Source organism: Peromyscus leucopus, chromosome 9, assembly GCF_004664715.2.
Source record: "Peromyscus leucopus breed LL Stock chromosome 9, UCI_PerLeu_2.1, whole genome shotgun sequence".
NCBI lineage: Eukaryota > Metazoa > Chordata > Mammalia > Rodentia > Cricetidae > Peromyscus > Peromyscus leucopus.
The window spans coordinates 47,835,313-47,857,956 of NC_051070.1; the positions used below are offsets into that span (position 1 = coordinate 47,835,313).

Genomic DNA, 22,644 nt, shown 5'->3' on the forward strand with positions numbered 1-22,644 from the left:
GCCATCTCCAGTCACTTCTTCCCCGCCTTCCTCCTGAGTCACCCACTGGTCTCTCCAGGGGACTTTACCTGCTTCTGTGTTTCTTGTGCCCCATTTTTTCTCACTGGACCCTGGCTTTGGATCTCAGAACTTGTAGGGGACAGCATTAACAATCGAGTCCTGGGCTCCACTGTGGTCCCCTGAATCAGAACTGTGTATTATGGGGTCTGGAAATTGAGTTCTCCAGGTAATTAACTGTTCAATAACCCCTAGATTCCAGGGTGCAGGTGAGACAGGCCTTCCTCCCATGGCTGACTTTTGGGAAGGCTCTGTTTCCACTATTTAGGGGACACTTTCTCCCCAGCATTGGGTGACATTGGTGTATGTCTTTGAGGATCTGTAGAGAGACAAAACAAGTCCCTGGGCCACTGTGAGGTACAAAAGAGTCAATGACATGGCCTGAAAGGTGCCCAGCTCATGAATATTCATGTTAGCCTTCTGGTCACTTTTGATCATTCAGATCAATTCAAGGCATGAGCTCGCTCTTTCTCCATCTCTGTCTCTGTCTCTGTCTCTGTCTCTGTCTCTCTCTCTCTCTCTAAGCTTTTGTGAGAGCAGGAAACAGGTTCTGGGAATAAGGTGGTGGGAAGATTGAGGTTAAAATGAATTGACAGGCAATAGGATTAGAACCATGCTCAATTCTGATCTTGGGAGTAACTAACAGTGGCCTGGAATTAAAGAATTAAACCATGAAGCTTTCTTTGACAAGTGATCTGATAGACCCAGAAATAAATTTCAGAGACAGTGTTGTCAGGCAGAGGCAGGGGACAGCTGAGATAAGGGGTTCTGGGAGGCCAGGGCCAGGGGTGAAGCCCTTCTCTCTCTTTAGAATGCAGGGAGAGAAGCAGTGGTCCCCCGTCTCAGGGCAGCATGAGATGCTGAAATAGTTCCGGGGACATTGGAGTTATCACAGTTTCAATTCTCCACTGGCAGCATTTTCTTCCCTCCATTCAATGATGACTTTCAATGGAGGCCCACGTGAAGTGTGTGTGGGGGGGAGATAATGAAACCTAGGGCAAACATGACAGCCCGTGAATCTCTGTGTACTGCCCTCTGCCTCGTGGCTTTACATTGCTATTCCCCCATGTTGCAGGGAACAGACCAGTAATAAGAATGAGCAGATGGAGAAGGGCTCAAAGAAATAGTGTCAACTGCAGTTTAGTGGCTTTTCCACTGAGGAAGGGGTGGAGAGAAAGTCGCATTCCGGTTCACTACTGCTTCTTGTCTCTGATGTCACTAGAAAATTCTATATATTTAATTGGAGTGAAATGTCTCTGGATGTCCATCCTTTTCCTTATCTCCATTCTTCAAACAAAGTCTTAAAAGGACAGGGGATGTTTCTGGTACAGTCAAAGTGAAATATTTTCACACAGTGTTGGGGAGACCCAGGGATCCTCCTCTTTCCATCTTCCCATTGCCAGGATTACAAGCACATACTGCATCCCCGGGCTTTTATGTGAGTGCTGGGGACAGATTCTAGTCATCAGGCACACACATCTTATGGACTGAGTCGTCTCTCCAGCCCCTTGATTCACAATTCACCTCAGATTATCTGCCTGTTTCCAGGCACAGGACTTCCAAGGTCCTGTGACTTTTGTGACAGTGGGAACCATGCCCTGCCTGGCAGTCTCCTTGTTGGGTTATATCAAGTAAAGGAGCCAGAGCAGGAAGGAAGGTGCTGGCCTCGTCTGTCTTTCCCATGACCCCCCCCCCCCCCCCCCCGCCCTCACCTATGCCTTCTCAGTCTCTTGATTCATAACGCACCAGGGTCTCCCTTTCCTTCCTTGGCAACACATTTTATGTGATATTTGAAACCACTACTTATGTCCTCCTCAAATGCTGACTGTTTCCAATCTCTAGTCCCAAAGTAAAGCATTTCTTTAGAGAACATTTTGACCTATAGGTAAGGGAGAAGGAGGGAGGGGAAGCTATGAGAGAAAATGATAGAGGGGATTCCAGTTTTACAGCGCTTGGTTTTGCTTTTAGGTCGGGGTTGCCAATAGGCTGGTTTTGTGGGTCCTGGTTCCTCATGAAAGCCAGCAGATAGGATTTTGCACAGCAGCACAGGCCAGGGTAGGGAAGTCTGAAGGGTGTTCTGGGCAAGAAATGCTCTTGGAAGCTACTCGGAGGCCCCAGGGTCTCTTCCGCAGTAGAGTCGCATTTCCCAGACAACTTTCTGCTTGACTGCCATCTGTGTACCCACCAAGAACGTCTCCTTCCAAAGGCCTTTCTCCCCACCCTGTGGGCATCAGCAGGATTTAGACTGGGCTGGGACGGTAAAGGCTTAAGAATGAACTTTCTGGTCCTATTTTGGCGTAGAGTATTTGCCAATGGCGGTAGCGTAAATCCTTCTAGCCTAGCTGATTGCGAGCTCTCCCTGTCCAGCCCCTGGATGCTGAGTTGGGAGGGAGGTGGGCACCGGTGCAGCATTGTGAGCATGTTCCTTGCCGATGTGAGGCAAATGGCATCAGGAGCACAGGAAATGAAAAAGGGTGAAAGAATCAGGAAGCAATGAAACCCGAGTATTGTCCTTGTTTTAAATAGAATTTATTTAATCGTAAGATTATGTGTTAAGTTAATTTTCCAATAATGGTTGTAATAACTGACCTACAAAATTCTAAAAATGGAACGATGCGGATACAAGTCAGCTATTGGGCTGGAAGAAACGGAGACAAGAGGAAGAGGAAGGGTACATTTGGTACCGAAACACCAAAGCAGGGTTTCCATGCCGGTCAGACTTGATGACTGGGGTCTTCTGAGACTCCGGAACACACGAGTTCGTAGAGATGACGTGGACGGAGGTGGTTGGAAGCCTGGCCGTGGAGCTGGCTTTGCTCTTTGCTAACTGAAGTTTCTCATCCGTCACGACACATCGCAGCAGCTTCGTGTGGTGGTTTTGAGGATTATGTGGGATAATAAGTTCCAAGTACTTATCCCCCTGGGTCATATAGGAAACTTTCAGTCAGTGGCAGCCACGGGCCTACTGTGACAGCTATCCGGATCATTTATGAGTGTCCCCAGTGGCTGCTGGAATGTCAGAACTATCCCAGGTACAGGTTCATACACATACTCACTGTTAGGAACAATCTTCATTGTATCGCTAAACCTCCATCTGTCATTCATTTAGGCTCAGACTCAAGGCAAGACCTGCTTCTCTTTAAACACCTTCTGGATAAACTGCTCACAGCTGCCGGTTCAAATACAGACAGCTGTGTCTCTCATGAGTGCTACTGTCTGTCTGTCTATGGATTCTATTAAAACACAAACATTCCTCAGAGAATTCCTTAAGTTGAGTGAGTGTCTTGGCATGAGGGAGGAAACCGGGTTCCAGGATCCATGAGCACGAGGCGCTGACGGTGGGCGAAGGAGGCAAAAGGACACAGGGTCACAGAGACTTCCATGGGCCTCTTCCTTCCCGCCTCCCTAGGACCAGCTCGCTTCCACGATGCTAAAATGCCACTAAAAGCGGATTATACGCCAGCCTTTACCTCTGGATTCTCCTCATCATTCCAGGGTGAAGACCCATTCAGTTTTCAAGTCTCCAATCTCCAACTGCTGAAGCAAGACCCCGCTGAACACTAGGGGGTCATCTTCCTATTGAGAACACTTAAGTCTGAACCGGTAGAGCTGAGTTTTACATGTGGTCTGACGTGTGACCTTGACAAGGTCATGACATGTCTCTCAACCTGTGTGTTGAGGAGAGTGATGAGGATTTACTCAAGACTAAAGGAGAGAGCCTTTCGGTAGCAATAACACTCAAACACACTGTTTCTCATTCCTCTCCTCTGTTTCCAATTCACCAGTATTAGCTTGTTCCTTTGTCTTCTGTTCTTCCCGTATTAGTGCGGAGAGAAAAGCCGTCTTGGGAGCACCATAGTTGGAGGAAAAGGAGACATTTCCTAACCTTTGTTCTGAAGATGTCTAGGAACCACCATTCATTCTGTGCCCGGGATCACTTACCCATAATGCAGTGTGCACTAACCACGGCCTGCAGTCCCTCCTAGTTTGGCTCAGCCGCAAGGGGAAGGCAACGTTGCAGGAGCTCCGAGTCCTGTAAGCACTACATGTCTTCTTCTTGAGGTGGTGTGTGTGTGTTTAGTTGGGGCGCCTGTGCGTTACAAATGACCATCAGAAGCCAGGAGAGGAACGGTGGCCTCTGACGCCTTTAGACAGCTAGGGAGGTCCTGGGTTACAGGAAAGGAGCCACACCAGCTGGGCTCTCCTGGGCTGACACAGCAGCCTTGGGTCAGGGCCCTCTGGGGTTGGAGGCTAATGGCCTGGAGCCCACAGGACACAAGCTTCAGGATACCTCAGAGCCTCATCGCTGTGCTAATCCGTGAGTAAAGTTAGCTGTGCTCCTCAGGCCCGAGATGGATAGACGAAGCCCTAGGTCCGAGTCCCAGCAATGACTGACTGGATGGCTGGAAAGAACTGTGTTCTCACAATTCTACAAACGTATGTTTCCAGTGTCACAACGAAAGTGGCTGGAAGATCAACCAGCTTGGGGGACGGGTAGTGTATTTTAAGATGAATTAATTTTGGTGGAGAGAAGATTGCCGATGGGCAGCAGCCAGGACAATCTGCCGGAAACGGAGTGTTCACGCGGAGGCCAGCCAGGCCCAGCTGGCGTGCCTGAGGTAAGGGAATGAGCTGGAGAAAGGCCCACACAGCCCTGTGGAGAGCTGGGCTGGTTTTGGGTGCCATGTTTTCCCCTAGCACCTGGACAGTGACGGAAAGGATGTTGTGGACACGTGGGCCCATGGGGAAGGTTTTAAGATGTGCAACAGAAAGAAAGCAGAGTGAAGACACCACCACTCCCTGCCCCCCACCCCCACCCCCATTTTCCTCCAGTGCAGGAAGATCTTTCCCCAAAGGCTGATGCGTTGTTCTAACAACAAAACAAGAGAGGGCAGCCTCTAGGGGGTGGGAAGATGAGGGGGGAGAGAGGGAGGGGGGGAGGGATGAGGCTGGAGGTGGGTAGGGAGTAAGGGTAGGGGTGGGTGGGTGTGGTGTGGGGGTGGGAGTTGGGGGCTGGGGGGTAGAGGTCGGGAGTGGAGGCTGAGGGGAGGTGGGTTCCTGAGGCTTCCTTCTGCATCTGCTGAGCTGACTCCTAAGCAGCCATGCTTATGTGCTGAACAGGACGACAGAGCACGTTAGAGAGGAAAGGGGGAGGCCTAGCGTGTGTCAGAGTCAGCTCCTCAGGCTGGAGGTCGTAGCTGCTCCTTTCTGGAGTCCCGCTGTTTGATGGTGGCTCTTATGTATAAAGCATCAAGGACAGAGCAGCTCTCTGTCTGATACAAGAAGGTATTACTCTCGTGGTGGTGGTGGGGAGTGATGGATTCATAATTTATGTATTTAAAACGTCTCGCCAAGGCAAGCACGCGCTCCCAGAGGTTAGAGGTTAATCGGATGCCTTCTTTTTTCTTGTAGCTTTTCTCCTGCCTCATACCTATCCTGCTTCTCACCCGAGGCAAAGCGATTTTCAGAAAGGCATCAAGAACATCTGGGCTTTAACGGCAAAGCCAAAGGGAATGGCATGGCCAGGGAACGAGGCCAGGAGAAATTGTAAAACAGAGGGTTTGGGATCTGACAGTTGTCCCCAGCCCTGGAACAGGTGACTGCTTCTGACACAAAGTGTGTCTCTAGGTGACTCCGCTGTGGAGGAGACGCTGTCTCTCATGCTCATGCAGCTTAGCTTTGACCCTAAGACTCCTGGGAAGGCATCCATCATGACTGACAGCCGTGACAAGTTAGGCTCTGCCTTAAATAGCCGAAAAGAAGAGGAAGGAGCAGTTTGGAAGCTGAGCCTCCGGTTAACACCAGTGCTCTGCTTCTTGGTATTTGCTCCCTTTGGGAGCCGTAGAGAAAGAGACCGGTGGTGGCAGGAAATAACTATTCTGGTAGGACCTCCCAAATGTTCTACAAAACTTTACCAACAACACAAGACAGATTTCACACCAAGATCTTGAATCACAGATGTTTACATAACATAATGCCCGTGGGCAGATGAAAACTAATACCACAAATTACCTGAGAGGAAAAAGAAAGAAAAGAAGGAGGGAAGGAAGGGGAATAAGAAGGTCCTGACAGCTGGAGGTTCAAGGTGCACAGGCAGTGGGAATATCCAGCGGCTCCTGGTCTCACATCTCGGCATCACATCTCGGCATCCGTGGCGCCGACCTCGGTTGCGGTGATGGCGATTCCGATGGCGAGGCTGCCATTGTCAGAGAAGAGCTGAGCCAGCGAGGTGTTGAGAACCAGGCAGTCCCCATCCGTGATGACGGAGTCCACACACTCCAGGACAGATCTCGGGGTGGCCTCCCATTTGAGACGCCTGTGGTTTCTGTTGAGCTCCAGGCGATAGGTGAAGCAGTCGGCCTGGGTGGGGGTCCCGATCAGCATCATGGTTGCGAAGAACTGAGGGTGCCCTGCGTGCCGTTCCTGTTTCCTGAGCACCAGCAGGAAGTGGTGGCCCAGGCAAGAGTGCAAGATGATCCAGTCGGCTGGCGCGGGGAGGTGCATGTCCGTGGCCAGGAAGACGATCTCGGCCCCTTGCAGGATGTCAATCCTGTGGATCTGCCGCAGGTGAGGCACCACCACCTCCAGGTGACCTTCCCACTGGCAGGAGAAGAGGGGGCATAGGCAGGCTGTCACCTGAGCGCTGTGCAGCCCTGCCTCCTGGTGGTGGAGGTGGCGCGGGCGGGCATGGTGGCACAGGCGGCTGTGGTGACGGTGGTGGCGATGGTGGTGGTGGGGAAGATGGAGAGGGTGGAAGCTACCTTGCTCTGTGGAGTTCTGAGTGATGGCCCGTCTGCCGGACACATACTGGAAAGAAAGAGAAGAGCGTTAGCGGGGTGCGAGGCTCGTCTCCGGTGCCCAGTGCGGCTCTCCTGATGTTAGAAGTGTTAAAGGCAGACTGTACAGAGAAGGCATGGAATGTCTGCATGTTTGCCTCTCTCTCTCTCTCTCTCTCTCTCTCTCTCTCTCTCTCTCTCTCTCTCTCTCTCTCTCTCTCGGATTAAGCCTGTTTGCCATCTCCACACCCACAGGCCAGCTCTCAAACTGGCTTTGCCTGATAAATGTAACTCTCAGTTTTCATCAAAAGGCTTTTTTTTTTTTTTTTTTTTTTCCAGACGGAGATCATTGCAGAAAACCACAACTGGTCAAAATGCAGAGAACAACTGGTCCCGGGGTGCCCAGCCCCAACAGATACATCTGCAACACGACTCCTGTACCTAAGGCTCAGGGAACATCATGGAAGAGGAGGGGAAAAGATTGTAAGATCCAGAGGACCTGGACACCTGCTGTGAGATGGTGTCCCCTGGGAATGACACGATATTGCTGCAACATGGCTACCTAAACAAGACCAGAAGAGGTTCAACACCAATAGACATGCTAATATGGAGTCCCAGTATTGGACCCAAGTGATGGCCCTTCCACCTAGTCTTTCTGGTTTCGTCTTCCACCATCACTAGCCATTTTTGTTTTTTAATTGCTGTGGTGTCACATGGAAGACAGGGGCATAATCAGAGGAGACCGAAGCAAACAGCTATGCAAATGGAGTATGGCATTATGAACTCACGGAGACCTGCGCACTCTCTGCACCCGGAGAAAGAACTAAAAATAAACGCAGCCTTAACTCTCCATTTCTCCCTGCTCCATCTTTTGATGCAAAATATGTTTCATTTAAACGATCCTGGGTGAGGGAGGTCACGGGGCTCCTGGCAGGGAGAAGGGATTTGTTTAATTGGCAAAATGCTAATCATTTTTTGGAAAATGAATCCTAATCTTCCCATCTAATACAGTGGATGTGTGAGTAATTACTTTCCTTTACTAAACTGTTAATGCAACATTAGTGATTACACTAATTAAAACTAATGAACTCTTACCACTGATAAACCCTTAGCCAGGCAGTGGATGCCGCCCTTCTATTGCCTGGGTTTAACTTCCCATTTGGAAGAGAGGTTTTGAATTAACCTTTAGAATAATGCACAAAATTGGGTTTAGAAATGTAGACTGGGTATAATTCTATCCCTAACCATTAGTGAGACTATTTCCACCGAGGGTGTAATTGAATTTTACAACACGTTTCTTAATTTGATCAGCCACACTCCTCTGCTTGGTAATGGCTGTCCTTCTGAATCCTGGCTTCAGGAGGGGGAAATATGTCCTTGGAATTATCCGGGACCCTCTCTCCAGCCTCTGATCCCCGTGGCCAGGAGCCTCACTCAGAGGGTTGGTTTTCCTTTCCACTGGCCTCCAGGAACCGGGCCAGGCTATGTGAACAGAAAGGAGATTCTGCGAACAGCTTTCAGTGATGCACTGACGTTTGTTTGTACTAGTGAGCAAGGGTTGACTCCTGGGAGAAGGGCAGGTTCGATGTTGCCAAGGCCTTTTATCCAGACAGTGGAGGGACAATTAGGTTGAGTGGTGGAATACTGGGGGCCAGGACTGCAGGATGGGGCTAACGTCAAGGCCTGATCCCAAGTAAGCAGTCAGGTTGGCCCAGAAGTGAGGATAAATGAGACTTAGTGCTTTAGTGTTTAACCATTTTCTGTTTCTGGGAAAGACAGTCAGAGGGAAAAGCTGAATGCTGCTTATTGGGTTTTCCTGTCTCTCCACATCTTTCTCTCAAAACCTGCAGTGATTATGAACATCACAAGCCCGGGAGGACACCGGAACACTCCACCAACGGTTAAGAAGTGAGCTAAGGCCGGGTATGGTGGCGCACGCCTTTAATTCCAGCCCTCAGGAGGCGGAGGCAAGCAGATCTCTGTGAGTTCGAGGCCAGCCTGGTCTATAAGTGAGTTCCAGGACAGCCAGGACTGTTACACAAAGAAACCGCAAAACAAAACAAAACAACAACAACAACCAAAAGTGAGCTAAGAAGTCACAATGAATCTTCGTCACTGAGACAGAGCATCCTTTCTATGTAGCACATACTAGCCCCCACCCCCAAATTCAGTTCTTAGCTGAATCTCGGGGCTTAGGTGGGTGACACGTTCCTGTGGGCTGTATGATCATGCCTGCATTCTTCTTTAAAATACTTTCTCACGGCGAGCGGGATCTAAATGTATACATTTTAACACCATGCTCCCGGGTGCTGTCAATGCTTGTTTCGGGAATTCGCACCTCAGCATGATCACCTAACGTTTTATTGGAAGAGACCATACACCAGAGATAATGAGTACAATTGCCTCAATTGGTATCTGTATTTCTGATTCACACCAGATGCTGCTAATTAACACTTACGCATGGGTTCTCATTGGGGAAATTAGTGGCTTGTCAATCAGCATAGCAGATGCTCTGAATGGACTCTCTGTGATGTGTGAGGAGAGTCAGTCGTGAGAACTCAGACAAACTCCCCCTTCGGCGAATGGGTCCTGCAAGTTTCTTCTATAAATACTTGGTACCCAGCCTCTGAGATGGGAGTTGCAGAAGCTTAAGCTTTTACTTCACTGCAGGCTGTAATTCCTGCATTTGGGAGGCTGAGGCAGGAGGATGACCATGAGTTTGAGGTCAGCCTGGGCTGTAGTGTGAGACCCTGTCTCAGAAAAAAACATTGTCAAGCTGCTTTTGTAAACACTGCTCTTTATAAGCACAGATTAGTGCTATACTCAGAGAAGCTCCTAAGAGCAGGAGGGCAGGCAGTTAATGCAGAGACTCCCAGCCTGGCACAGTGCAAAGGGTTAGCGATGGTGGAGCGCTTGGCCCTACATGGGACATCTGCATGTCTCCCTCCAAGGCTCAGAGAACAGTGCTGAAGATGGGGAAGGAAGAGTGTAAGAGCCGGAGGGCAGGGCGACAGACAGAAATACATCTTTTGGATGTGACATGACCCCTGTACTCACGGACTCACCGCAGCTGTGGTCATCTGTACAAGACTGGTCCAGCCAACGTTTCATCATGGCTGGGGTACCTTGAGGTGTGTGTGTGTGTGGGGGGACTATTGGCAGTTAATGGTTGCTGGGGGAGAAAGTGCCCATTTCCTCATTGGTGTAGCCACTGAATAGTGGCCCTTGTGACAGAAGAACAAAAACAAAACCCTACCCATGCTCTTGGAAGCGACTCTAACTGAATGAGTGGATCACATGCAAAAGGAAGACATGGAAGGGGAAGGGAGCTTGTAGGGAAGAAGAAGGTTTCGAAGGGAGGTGAATGAGAGAGGGCAATGACAGTGACTGAAATCCGTTACATACATGGATGAGACTGCCAGAGAACTAACAGGAGGGAGAAAGGGAGAGGAGAGAGAGAGGGAGAGAGACAGAGAGAGAGACAGAGACACACAGAGAGAGAAAGACACAGAGAGATAGAGAGAAAGAGCGAGACAGAGAGAGGGGACACACACACACACACACACACACACACAGAGAGAGAGAGAGAGAGAGAGAGAGAGAGAGAGAGAGAGAGAGAGAGAGCCCAACCCCACCACCCAAAAGTGAACAAAGAGAACTATTTCTGCATGCAGTTTCTCTCCTGGTGACTAAAACCCCTGCAGTTGGGCGTGGAGGTGTTGGTGAGTCAGGATGTATCCATGCCATCAATTTACTCCATAAGAGGGAAAGGGATGCTACTGCAAAAGGAAGAAAACGACAACTTTGGTGGATAAATCTGTTTTAAACCAAGACCCAGGAGTGACACATAAATAATGTAAGAAACCCACGGAGATGACCACATAGTCACCAGTCTGTGACCTCAAAGCCTCCCAGGAGGCTGGTCCTCTTTTGAAGGAGATCCCTGGTCATGTGAGGGATCAGAAAGAAAATGGGGGTGTCGCCGTGAGAACATCAGCAAAATGCACCCTTGAGTCCCTAGGCTTCAGACCGCGGGGCCTTTGGCTTCTAGGTCCACTCCCTTGCTGAGCAGCATCAGTGGGTTTATCCGTGTTATCTTCTCACTAGACTCACTGTGGATGTGAGTGCAGTGCCTGGCGCACACACACATGCTTAGCACACATTTGCAGCCCAGATGCATTTTAATCGCCTCCTCTGGGACACACTGGTTCACTCAGCTGTGTCAGACACGGTCCCAGCCTGATGACAGGGTTACCGCCTTGCCCCCTGACCTGTGACGTGGTCGTAAAGCAACTCACTTTCAACCTGCACTGAAAACCAGTCACTGGCGACCTGCTCTCCTCAGCCATCGGGCTGGAGTCACTGATGACAGGGGTTATATTTAGTTTGCCCAGTGCCGGGTCCTGGGGTGGGCATAGACCAGCATTTTGCAGCTCCAGGTGGCTGACAGATTCCCAATGAGTATGCACTATTGGAATGAGAGAACAATCACGTGACTCATCAACTGGACCCCCTTCTTGTCCATATGCACTGGTGGCTCTCTCCTCCACCCTGGTTCCTCAGCTGCTGGAGAAACATATCCGTGTGTGTGTGTGTGTGTGTGTGTGTGTGTGTGAGTGTGTCCATGAATCCACAGCTGTGAGCTCGTCAGGATGGAGTCCTGGAAGCTGCTTATGCTGAACCTGAGAGGAAAGGGACACAGAAGCTACATTCAAGCTTGACAAGGAGGTGGGCTCTGGCCCATCTCTAGCTGTCAGGGAAGCAAAAGAGAAGCCTTGAGGAAGGAAGGTCACGTGCCAGAGAGGCATTCCTTCTGCTTTTACCTCTTAGGGTTTACTGGAAAGCATCAGTCCTTTTCTCCTCAATTGCAAGGGACAAATAGATTGGGAAGTGCAGTCTGCTGGGTTAGCTCAGGAAATCTGTCAATCTCCTGGATACATCTAGGCTGATTTTCTCTCATGTACCTCAACAGGATCGTTGACCTAACAAATGGCTCAAGAGCCTCCTCACACTTTCCTACTATCCACACACAGGTAACTCCAGCCAAGCAAAGATTATTGTTGATCTCTAGGGCCATCCTCCCATAAGACAAGCAGCTTCCCATAAGATGGTGGCTTCAACAAGAATGGCCCTGTAGGCTCATATATGTGGAAGCTTAGACACCAGGGAGTAGCACTATTTGAAAGGATTAGAAGGATTAAGAGGTGTGGCCTTATTGGAGGAAGAGTGTCACTAGGGGTGGGCTTTGAAGTTTCCAAAGCCCATGCCAAGCCCAGAGTCTGTCCGTCTATCTGTCCGTCTGTCTGTCCGTCTGTCTGTCCACCTGTCTGCCTGTGGATCAGGCTGTAGCTCTTGCTGCTTCTCCACCTATGTTCCCTGCCATGATGATAATGGACTCTGAGCCTCTGAAACTGTAAGCAAGGCCTCAATTAAATGCTTTCTCTTATAAGAGTTGCCTTGATGTCTCCTCACAGCAATAGAACAGTAATTGAGATGGTAGCTAATGGGTCCACCCAGAGCCCTCCAATCTACCACATTCTATCCATATTTCCATACTCCATCCAGGTGGCTGGGATGCTGGAATTCCCTCCTAATGGCCGAGATAGTTCCCTTCAGTCTATGCTATTCACAGTTCCATCAATCAGAAGGCAAATCCTTGGTCTCAAAGAGTAGCCAACGGGTGGGTGTCTGGGGGAAGGTCAGAAGAATTTGACTGTGTGAGCCAGAGTGTCCGCTCTGCTTCAGGGGAGGCTCCTCACAGTGTAGAATGAGCCAGATTTGGAAGAAAGGGGACACAGATAGACTGTTGACTGGAATTGTGCACATAGTTTATTATGAAGGTATTAATTATTAAGTTAGAAAAATGAAACATATTTGTAGAGGCTCTCATACCTGGAGTTTTTACTTTGAAATATTTTAGGGGTGTGTGTGTGTGTGTGTGTGTGTGTGAGAGAGAGAGAGAGAGAGAGAGAGAGAGAGAGAGAGAGAGAGACAGACAGAGAGAGAGACAGAGAGAGAGAGAGAGAGAGAGAGAGAGAGAGAGAGAGAGAGAGAGAGCTTTTGATTGTAATTTTGCCGTGAGCCCTGCAGGTGTTCAGGGCAGACCTGCAGTCAGAGCATTTGGCTGGAGGGAAGCTGCTTTCTTTCCATTTATCTCTGGCTCTGATTTTTTTTATCTGTGAGATTTGGAGCATGCTAATGAGTCTTGTAGATGAGAAGATTTTTCTTAGAAGCAACTTTCTGCAGAGTTCGACTTTTGTATTGCAGCTGGAAGTGGAATCTGGGCCTACGTGAGCAGTTTAAAGGTTAAAATTTAATTACCTGGAACCCCACTAACTAAAGTCATCCGTGTGGGATGGCTTCAGGACCACGGGATGACGGCGGGAGATGTGTCAAGCTTCACTGAGAGAGCAAGCTCAGCAGATCGGGACAGCCGGGAATTGGGAGAAGTGTTGAGCCATTAACCACAGAGGCTGCTGCGGCTGACTGAGAGCCCTAACCTTAGGTAGCCTTCTAGAAACTGTTACATATGCAAGTCTAAACACGGAAAGCAGGTGTGCTGACAGATTCTGAGTGGGCGGAGGTGTGTCCTGGGTGACTGCCTGATTGTCCCAGGTATGGTTGTTTCAAAGTTCTTCAAAGACATCATCATGACGGAGAACTCGACAAATTCAACTTGTCCCATCCTAAGCGCCCAGCCCTCCCATCCTCTGCAGTGCCGCTGTGGATCTACATTGTATCTACCCACGAGGGGTCCCTTCCTCCAGCAGGGTCTAGTCTGTTGGTTGCGTGTTCCTTCTATACACAACGCATTTATCCAGAGTCTTTCTTGACAGTGGCCTGAGCTCCAGAAAGGTGAGCCATGTGTCTGTCTACAAGTGGTAGTTTGTCATGGTATCCAAAAATCCCAAATTAGCCGGGCGGTGGTGGCACACGCCTTTAATCCCAGCACTCGGGAGGCAGAGGCAGGCGGATCTGTGTGAGTTCGAGGCCAGCCTGGGCTACCAAGTGAGTCCCAGGAAAGGCGCAAAGCTACACAGAGAAACCCTGAGTCGAAAAACAAAACAAAACAAAAACAAAAACAAAAACAAAAATCCCAAACTAAGACCTGGGTCTTCCTGTGTCTGTCCTTGTCCTCGGACAGGCTGGAGCATGTCTCACTGAATAGTCTAAGGGTTTTTCATCATTTACAATGAAACCCGAACTTCCTCTCACGGTCACCAGGAACCAGCATGTCATGGCCTCCTCTCAGCTGTCTGGTCTTGAGTTCTTTTCTCTTCCATCTCATGCATTGTGCTCTGTCCACAGTGGCCTGTGCTGACTGTTGACCTTGCTGATATACACACCTGCACAGGGCCCTTGCACATACCTATGTCCTTTGACTGATACACTGTCAGAAAATCCACACTTCTGCTCTAAAGTAGCATTTGCTCTGGGGCTGTCATCCCTTAAAAGCAATGCTCAATATCTCACCCTACATCATTCCACTCCATAACGCTCAACAATACTATAAAATCATAATGCACATTAAAGTATATATCAAAAATATAGGTATTACATCTGTCTTCCTTATATCAATACAAGTTTCTTGGGGTTAGGAATTTCATTATGGACTTCTGTGTCTCTCTACCACGTTATTCGACACCTAAAAGGGCTCAATAATTTGGGACCAATCTTTCCTCAGGGTATTTGGTTGAGAGTAAGTACTATGTCAAGTATTGTTCAGAATGTTAATTTCATGTTAGATCTTTATGATCTTTATTATGACACATTTTGATGCTTTAAATGAGTACAAATGATCAGAAGTGGACCAGTTACTGCTTGAGGAGCACTGACAGAAACCTACGCCTGCGTGACTTGAGCAGGGAGTTGTCAGCCAAGAGTCTCTTCCTTGGCCTGACTGCTTTGGATTCTCTGTGGTCGCTTTGAAAGTCGACTCCAGCTGCAAGGCTCACTGCAGCCACTGCTGATGCTGAGATCATGATGCTCGCTTCAGGAAGCCTTGCTCCAGTAACACCCGTCCAGGCAACTTGTACTATTTTGGAAGATTCCACTCCAGGCAAAGCAATTCTTGGCAAACTTTAGAAGACCCTACATTTGCTACAGCTATTCTCACTCTGGCTGAGAGGGGGGCCTCCGGAGCCATTCAGCAAGAAGCCCAGAGATTGGTGTAATGTGAGGCTTGTGATTGGTGGAACTAAAGATTAATACATACAAGGTTGTGATTGGTAGAACTGCACATGCCATACCCCTTTTCCAGCAATACAAGCCAGCTGTTTCTCAGTCTTGTTGAGTTAGCCTAAGATGCTCGCCTGTACCCTGCATTGTAACAGTGGGCCATGATAAAGGCTTTGTGAATTATCTTTTGTCTACTTGTGGTCTTTATCATGGATACAATAGGGTGGGCTGGATTACACACAGAGCAAACCAAACCCTAGGGTTTCTGTCCTTGGCAGTAACAGCAGCAGTGACAGCCACAGAAAAGAAGTGGCTGAGGAATTCCAGTGGTGGTGGTGGCGGCGGCGGCGGCGGCGGCGGCGGCGGCGGCGGCGGCGGTGGCGGTGGCGGTGGCGCACGCCTTTAATCCCAGCACTCGGGAGGCAGAGTTGGGCGGATCTCTGTGAGTTTGAGGCCAGCCTGGTCCAAAGCAGAAACACTAAGAGATGTCTGTCAGTTCCAGAGAGCTACTGAGGACTGAGGGGTTAGAAAATCAAAGCTGAGAGCCTTCACACGAGGAAGGGACTGGAGGGTTTGAAAAGCACCAGAGGACAGAACCTATAGGAGCTACAACCACGAAGGGCAGCTTGAGTACCGAGAAAGCAAGGAACGGCCCAGCCATTGAAATGACTTGAGATAAGCGGCTGTGAGGAGCCAGGGGAGCCGAGGCCACTACAGAGGAGTTTAGGAGCTACCAAGGGTTAAAGCGCTGAGGGTCCTGATGCCTAAGTCATGGAAACTGCAACTCTAGTCACTGGGTATTTGTTCTGTAAGCCCAGAGAACCAACCTCTGCCATGAGCGCCTAGAACAGTAAGCCTCTAACTTAGAAAACTCAGAGTCATAAGCTTCTAATGCTTAAGGCTTAAAGCTGTAAGTCTCCGGACATGGAACATCAGCTTGAAAGTCTCTGGTACTCGGGGCTGTCAGCACGAGGGCATCTTTCCCATTGACTATCTCTGAATTCTTTCTCGGCTGAACAAATGGACCCGCAGTGAATGTTTATAATAACTTAAACCTGCTCTCCTCACCTCTTCCCCCCACAAAGACAAAAATCAAAGCTCTGCCCAACTCTGAACCGGTGACTTGCTCCCAGGGATGGCTGTAGTAATCCTGGGACTTTGAGTATGTAAAGATCTGGGGGGCAGTGGGACCCAGAGTATTTATTCAGTCACTCGTGTCCTTGTTCTTGGACATGTCTTCAAACTGCTGTTTTGTAGAATCAGAGTAGAAACAAGTGGAAGCGGACCTCACTGAGTTACACCAGACTTTAAAGCTGTCCAGTGTTTCAGGTGACGGATAGTTCGCTAAAATATCGTATTAGACCTGACCGATCCTAACTCCTCAATTGTCTCTGAGTCTCCCACCCTGGATGAGCCCATGCTTACAAACACATATTCCTCAAAGCCTTCTGGGCCCTGACATTAAGATTGAGGGAAAAAGGAGGGTCCCTTCTCCTGTCTACCTGGGATCTCTGCTCAGAATTCTGATATCTTACCTTAGTATTTGACTCTGGCCTGAATAAGTGAAACTGGAGATGACGTTACTATCAAGAGACGTGCTGTCTGCACCCAGAGTACTCGTCACTCCACACACCATGCTAACAACCAGATCACACATATCTGGAGCAAAGGGCCATGCTATTTCACGCACGCACGCACGCACGCACGCACGCACGCACGCACGCACGCGCACACACACAGGCACGCACGCACCCCATATCCCCAGTGCAGGCTTAAGTTCAAATAACCACTTTTGGCCAATTAGGCTTTCATAGAGTGTATCTTTAAAATGGGATACATATCATTTTATCAAGAGTAGATGGGAAGTCAGGGATGCTGAATAGAGAGAAAATTGAATTTTGAAGTCACACAAACATGGGTATGAACCCTGGACTCTTTAATTAGCCTCTTCATGCTTCAGTTTCTCAATGTATAAAGTGGGAATTATAAGATCTCCCAGAGCGTGGGTAAAGACTGAATAAGGTACAGAGAATGTTCGTAATACTAGAGCCCAAAGTGAGAAAGACACAGGTAGTCGATACAACATCACCATCATCAGCAAAAACTAGTTGGCTGGGGCTAAGGACCCACACTTCACATAATTTCTAGAGTTTTACCTGAAGTAGACAAGATTATAAATCATGAAGGCCCTTCTAAACATCGAAAGGGTTTTGTGATGAAGGAGTATCTTGGCGATCAGGGCCAAAGGATGCCACAAAAATCACACCAGGCAACAGACCTCATGCAAGAGATTTATGGGGTTGAGGGAGCACAGAATGGCTGCCTCTGAGCAGGGGATGGAAAAACAGACATTGGCAGACCAGGTCGGGATGGAGGACTTTATAGGGTGTATGGAGCATGTATATAGTGAAAATATGGCACAGTGGAAACATGCCATGATTCTGGAATGTGGGTGGTTCTTAGTTGACTAACAATCCTTTAAAGACTCCTGATAATTTCAGCTGGTATTAATATTTTCATTAGCAAAATTTTTTAACTGAATATTTCCACCTTGCCAATGAATACTGGCTACAATGCACAGAGCAAGCCTACCTGAGTAAGTGGAATATAACTGGCCATCCATAAATGATTGCCGCAGCCATCACCACCACCATAGCCACCACCATCATCATCATGACCACCACCACCATCATCACCACCACCACCACCACCATCATCATCACCATCATCACCACCACCACCACCACCACCATCATCATCATGACCACCACTACCATCATCACCACCACCACCACCACCGCTGCCATTATCACTGTGAAGCATTTGGTTAAGGCAATGATGCTTTGTGAGTTTAAGACAATCCTATGAACACATTGAATTATAACTTATAATCCTCATCAGCAACTTCTTTCTTCCTTGAGTGTCTTTCCTTCAGGGCTCTTGGGGGTGGGGTGGGAGGAGTGTCTATGGCTCTTGTTGCTAGGTCACCGATAAATGGGACTGTCTCACAGGATTAAGAATTCAGGAGGCCCTGCCTTTCACCTTGCCATCTGCTGGGCTCATCTATTGGATGGTGTATCTGTTGCCTGTGATGCTAATAGCTAGCTGGGGGATGGGAACAAGGGCGTGAGAGTCACACTTGGATCAGAACAATGGAGACCAAGAGCTTTGAGGGTGAGTTCTAGAGAGCCACAGGGTCTGGGAAACCAAGACTAGCATTGAAGAAGTCCACAGCCCTGCCTGTGGGAGTGTGTAACGTGTCCTGTGATCCTAGAGCCAGAAAGCTCCTTTCTGAGACTAAAGGGTTCAGCTCTGAAAGAAGGAGGCACCCCACTGCATACGTGGCTCCCCTCACCCCAACCTGAGGAACAGTGCAGCCTCAAACAGCTCCTGAGAGCACTCAGTATTCTTATAAGTGAGGTGGGGCAGGTGTTTTATTAAAGTCTAGATCTTTGCCAGATACGGGGTGTATATTTAATAAAAATCAGGCTTGGGGGAGGTATGAAGCAAGAAGGGAAAATTGCTGTCCTCTGGGCTTGGGAGCTTAGCTATGTATCCAGTACCAAATAATTCATTCATCCACAGTTCATCTCTGAGTTATTAAAGCTGTGGTATGTCTCTAAGGAACAAGTTTATTAGTGTTCTAGGATAATTAGTTGGTGCTACTTCAAGGCGATTTAAATTGTCCCCATGTATGCATTTCTTCCCAGAATTCATCATGGCTCCATTTCTACCTTGGTTTTTGTTCCCCTTTTCCATATTGGAGAGCACTCTCTTTCTATGAAGCTTCTAGACTCTCCAAAAGGCCTGCTCTCTCTCTCTCTCTCTCTCTCTCTCTCTCTCTCTCTCTCTCTCTCTCTCTCTCTCTCTCTGTGTGTGTGTGTGTGTGTGTGTCTCTCTCTCTCTGTCTCTCTCTCATTAAGAAGTTTTCTATTCATTTTATATATCAACCACAGATCCCCTTCTCCTCCCTCCTCTCACCCCCAGCCTTCCCCCCTAACCCACCCCTCCATTCCTATCTCCTCCAAGGCAATGTCTCCCATGGGGAGTCAGCAGAGCCTGGTACATTCAGTTGAGGCAGGTCCAAGCCCCTCCTCCCTGCACTAAGGCTGAGCAAGGTGTCCCACCATAGGCACTGGGCTCCAAAAAGTCAGCTCATGCACCAGAGACAATCCCCATCCCACTGCCTGGGGGCCCCCTAAACTAAACAACTGTCTCGCCTATCCAGAGAGGCCTGGTCTCTTAATGAGAGATTAAGTCCCCAGCCTCTAGTTCAGCCTTCTCTGGACTAAAGTTCTTTATCCTGCATAACGCCTGTGGCTGGGTTCCCTGTGACCACCGGGGAGAGTGGGCTTACTTCCTTTCTCTCCTCCTCATGCCTTGGGGATCGGTGGAGGGGAGGAGGCATCTGGAGCTCACCCTACCCCAAACCCCACACGTGTATAAATCACGTAGAACGTTCCTAGCAGTTTCACGAGCACCAGAACCCCCCCCCCCTTGACTACTCTGCCTAGTGGGCTAGACCCCACAGTCCTCAGCCCCGTGCGGTGTGCGCACAGATCACCTACGCAACTCGTTAACACGCAAGCGTGGCTGCAGAGCGGCTGGACCGGCTCCCCGGGGAAGCTGGAGCTTTGGTCACTGGACCTTGAAGAGTGAGAGGTGCACTTCCTCTGCCTTGAGTCCTTGCATCAGACCTGGGATTCCCTACCCCCAACCCCCACAAAAATACCTGATACCCCAGTAGGAAGCAAGGAGAAGCTCCTAAATGACCTCAGCCATCACCCTCTGTCTTTGCTCTCGGTCCCACGGGACTCCGTTGTCGCCTTCACAATAGCGGTAACGGAGGCTGTACCCTGAGCTGGCTAGCTGCCTGATTTAGAAGTCAGGCAGAACCCTGCAGACAGCTGGTAGAGCAGGGGACTCACAGGGGGGCTGGGGAAGCAGAGCCTTGAGGGAATTCTTACCTGCAGAATGGAGGTACCTTAATCTTCTTCTCACGGTATTTAAACTCGTATGTTAGTAAAGAATTTAGCTTAAATTAATAAATTATCCAATTTTTATAGCTGCTCATAATTTTCTACTATTTAGTTTAATGAGGTTTTTATGCGCAGGGTTCCAAAGCAGCTTCTCTCTCTCTCTCTCTCTCTCTCTCTCTCTCTCTCTCTCTCTCTCTCTCTCTTTCTCTCAGTTTTAAGTAATAAGTCATAAACAAATGTGCTTTTTTCCAGGACCTACTGGTTTCTACAACCCTATATATAATAAATCCATCCATCCATCCATCCATCCATCCATCCATCCATCTGTTCACCCATCACCGTGCATTTTATGTTATGGTTTGTGAGGTGCTGAGGATAAGACGGTGAACAAAACAAGTGTGACCCCTCTCCTTCTCAAAGGGAAGGAGACTATGTCACCTGTACGAGAAAGGTCAGAGGGGACCCTGATCAGGTTCCGGCAGAATAGAAGGATATTTCAGTAAAGGATGCGGTAGCTGGTTTTAAAGCCAACTCTCCATAAATTAGGATGACCCGAGTAGGGAGCCTCAGCTGAAAATCTGACCTGATTGCCTTAATTGATGTGGAAAGAGCCACCCCAAATCCTTTTGGTAACAGGCGAGGTGCAAAAGGGCCTGGCTGAAGGGAGATGATTTGTCTTTGGCTGGCTCGGCTGTCTGTCTTGCTGTCGAGCTGATTTACTCCGCGGCTGCTGCCTTCTTAGATCCGGTGCCTCCAGGCTTCCGCTGTCGACTGAGACCCGCAGCTCTGGAGAAGCCGTCCAGGGTTTGGGCACGAGACTGGGACTGCTGAGGTGGGCCCAGTCCTGTGCTCTGAGCAGCTACAGGATCGCTGGCCTCTCCAGTGTGAGACAGCTCTCTATAACCGGACTACTGCCACTGCTGAGACGCCAACCTCAAGGACAGAGGCTGGGTTCTCAGCCTCTCAGGTACGAGACAGCTGTTGTTGCTATTTCGGCACAAGTTGATTCAAGAAATTCTTAAAATATGTATTTGTGACGGGCAGTGGTGGCGCACGCCTTTAATCCCAGCACTTGGGAGGCAGAGGCAGGAGGATCTCTGTGAGTTCGAGGCCAGCCTGGTCTCCAAAGCGAGTTCCAGGAAAGGCGCAAAGCTACACAGAGAAACCCTGTCTCGAAAAAAACAAAAACAAAACAAACAAACAAACAAAAAAATATGTATTTGTTCTATTAGTTTTGTTCTAAAGAACCCTGACAAATACAAAGAACTTTAGTTAGTTAGTTAGTTAGTCAAAGTGGTTGTAATACACTGGATTCCTATACTATCCAGATAAAACTCAAGCTCAGTCAGTCTCAGGCAGCCAACTGGACATTGGTTACATTGTCTTGACCCCCTTACCTCGGATGTCCAAAGAAAGCAATGGCTCATATTTTAACCCACCCAATAATTTATTTGCTTTGTTTCTACACACATCTTACAACAATTCCCTAGCAACTGCTTCTACCCACTTTGATTTGGAGGTTTCTTTTTTTGGACTATCTACTCAAATAAACCCTTTCAAAACTTTAAGATGTCAAAGAATATGTTTTAACCTGTCTTGAGTGCAAATTGTCCCAACCTTCCTGCCTTCTCATCTCTGAATTCTCAACCCATTGGGAGAGGAAGTTCAGAAGGGGAGCGAACAGAACCTTGCTCAGTGGGTGAGACAAACTCTGGGACTCCTTTAAGGAGCCTTGGAGACAATTTATGTATGCATAAATTACGTGCCAAAGAGGATGATTTGAAAGACCTTGTCTTTCTCCATACCCCCGCCCCCATTCCATGGCTACCTCTAAAATTCCTCCGTGATGCGATGCTAGTACTGGAGACTATTTCTGACAAAAGACAAGCTGATAATGGTACCCAAGTCTTCCCCAGAAAACAAAGAAATGGCAAGTCTTTGAGGCCATTGAGTCTGTCAATGTCCCAGCCTTGTGGCAAGCAGCCAGAATGAACCCAAGCCTCCTCAGTTTCTCGCCATTGCTAGAACTCTTCATGCCCATGGCCCTTGGTCTCCACCACTCACTGTACATTAATCCATGTCTAAAGGTCACAAGTCCTTATGGATGGGTCTCAGAATGAAGCTTCTATTTCCTTGTGTGGGATGAGAAAGGGAACCAAGGCACCACAGGCAGACTCAGTGGTGGCTGATGAGGCAGGGGATGCAGCTCTGAGAAAAACAGAGTAGCCATAGGGACCAAGTTCCTCCTCTGCTTTGATGAGCAAGGGGAAGTCCCTTTTTCTTTCAATCCTCAGTTTCTATGACTACAAAGTGGATATGATACTTCTCTCCTGGACAGTATGAGAAATGATGTTTTAAAGACAAAATCCACTTGTGAGGGAAGTCTGAGGTGAGTAGAGACAGGGAGGGCTGTGTCTGAATCACACACTGTTTGTCCTAAGCACATCACGGGTATCATCTCAACCTTACATCTGGGAGGTGGAGACCATTTCTACTGACATACATGGACAAAGAATTGAGAAGGTGGGATCTGTCTGCATGGGGGCACTTCCTGTTCCCCAACACTCAGTCATCCCCATGTAGATGGTGTGCAGCTCATATTTCTTGCCGTTCCAAGCTGAGCTTTCCTTCCTAAGCTTAGCTCATTAGCTGGT

General features: G+C 48.7%; 1 protein-coding gene across 1 annotated transcript in view; it reads right to left on the bottom strand.

Moving 5' to 3' along the window:
- Positions 1-5,056: 5,056 nt before the first annotated feature.
- The window catches only part of Siah3 (siah E3 ubiquitin protein ligase family member 3), a 66,972-nt gene continuing 49,384 nt past the window's right edge, over positions 5,057-22,644 (bottom strand). The window contains exon 2 of the mRNA XM_028878242.2: positions 5,057-6,864. Coding sequence (XP_028734075.1) covers positions 6,193-6,864 — 672 coding nt within the window. The 3' untranslated portion in view covers positions 5,057-6,192. The remainder of the gene's footprint in view (positions 6,865-22,644) is intronic.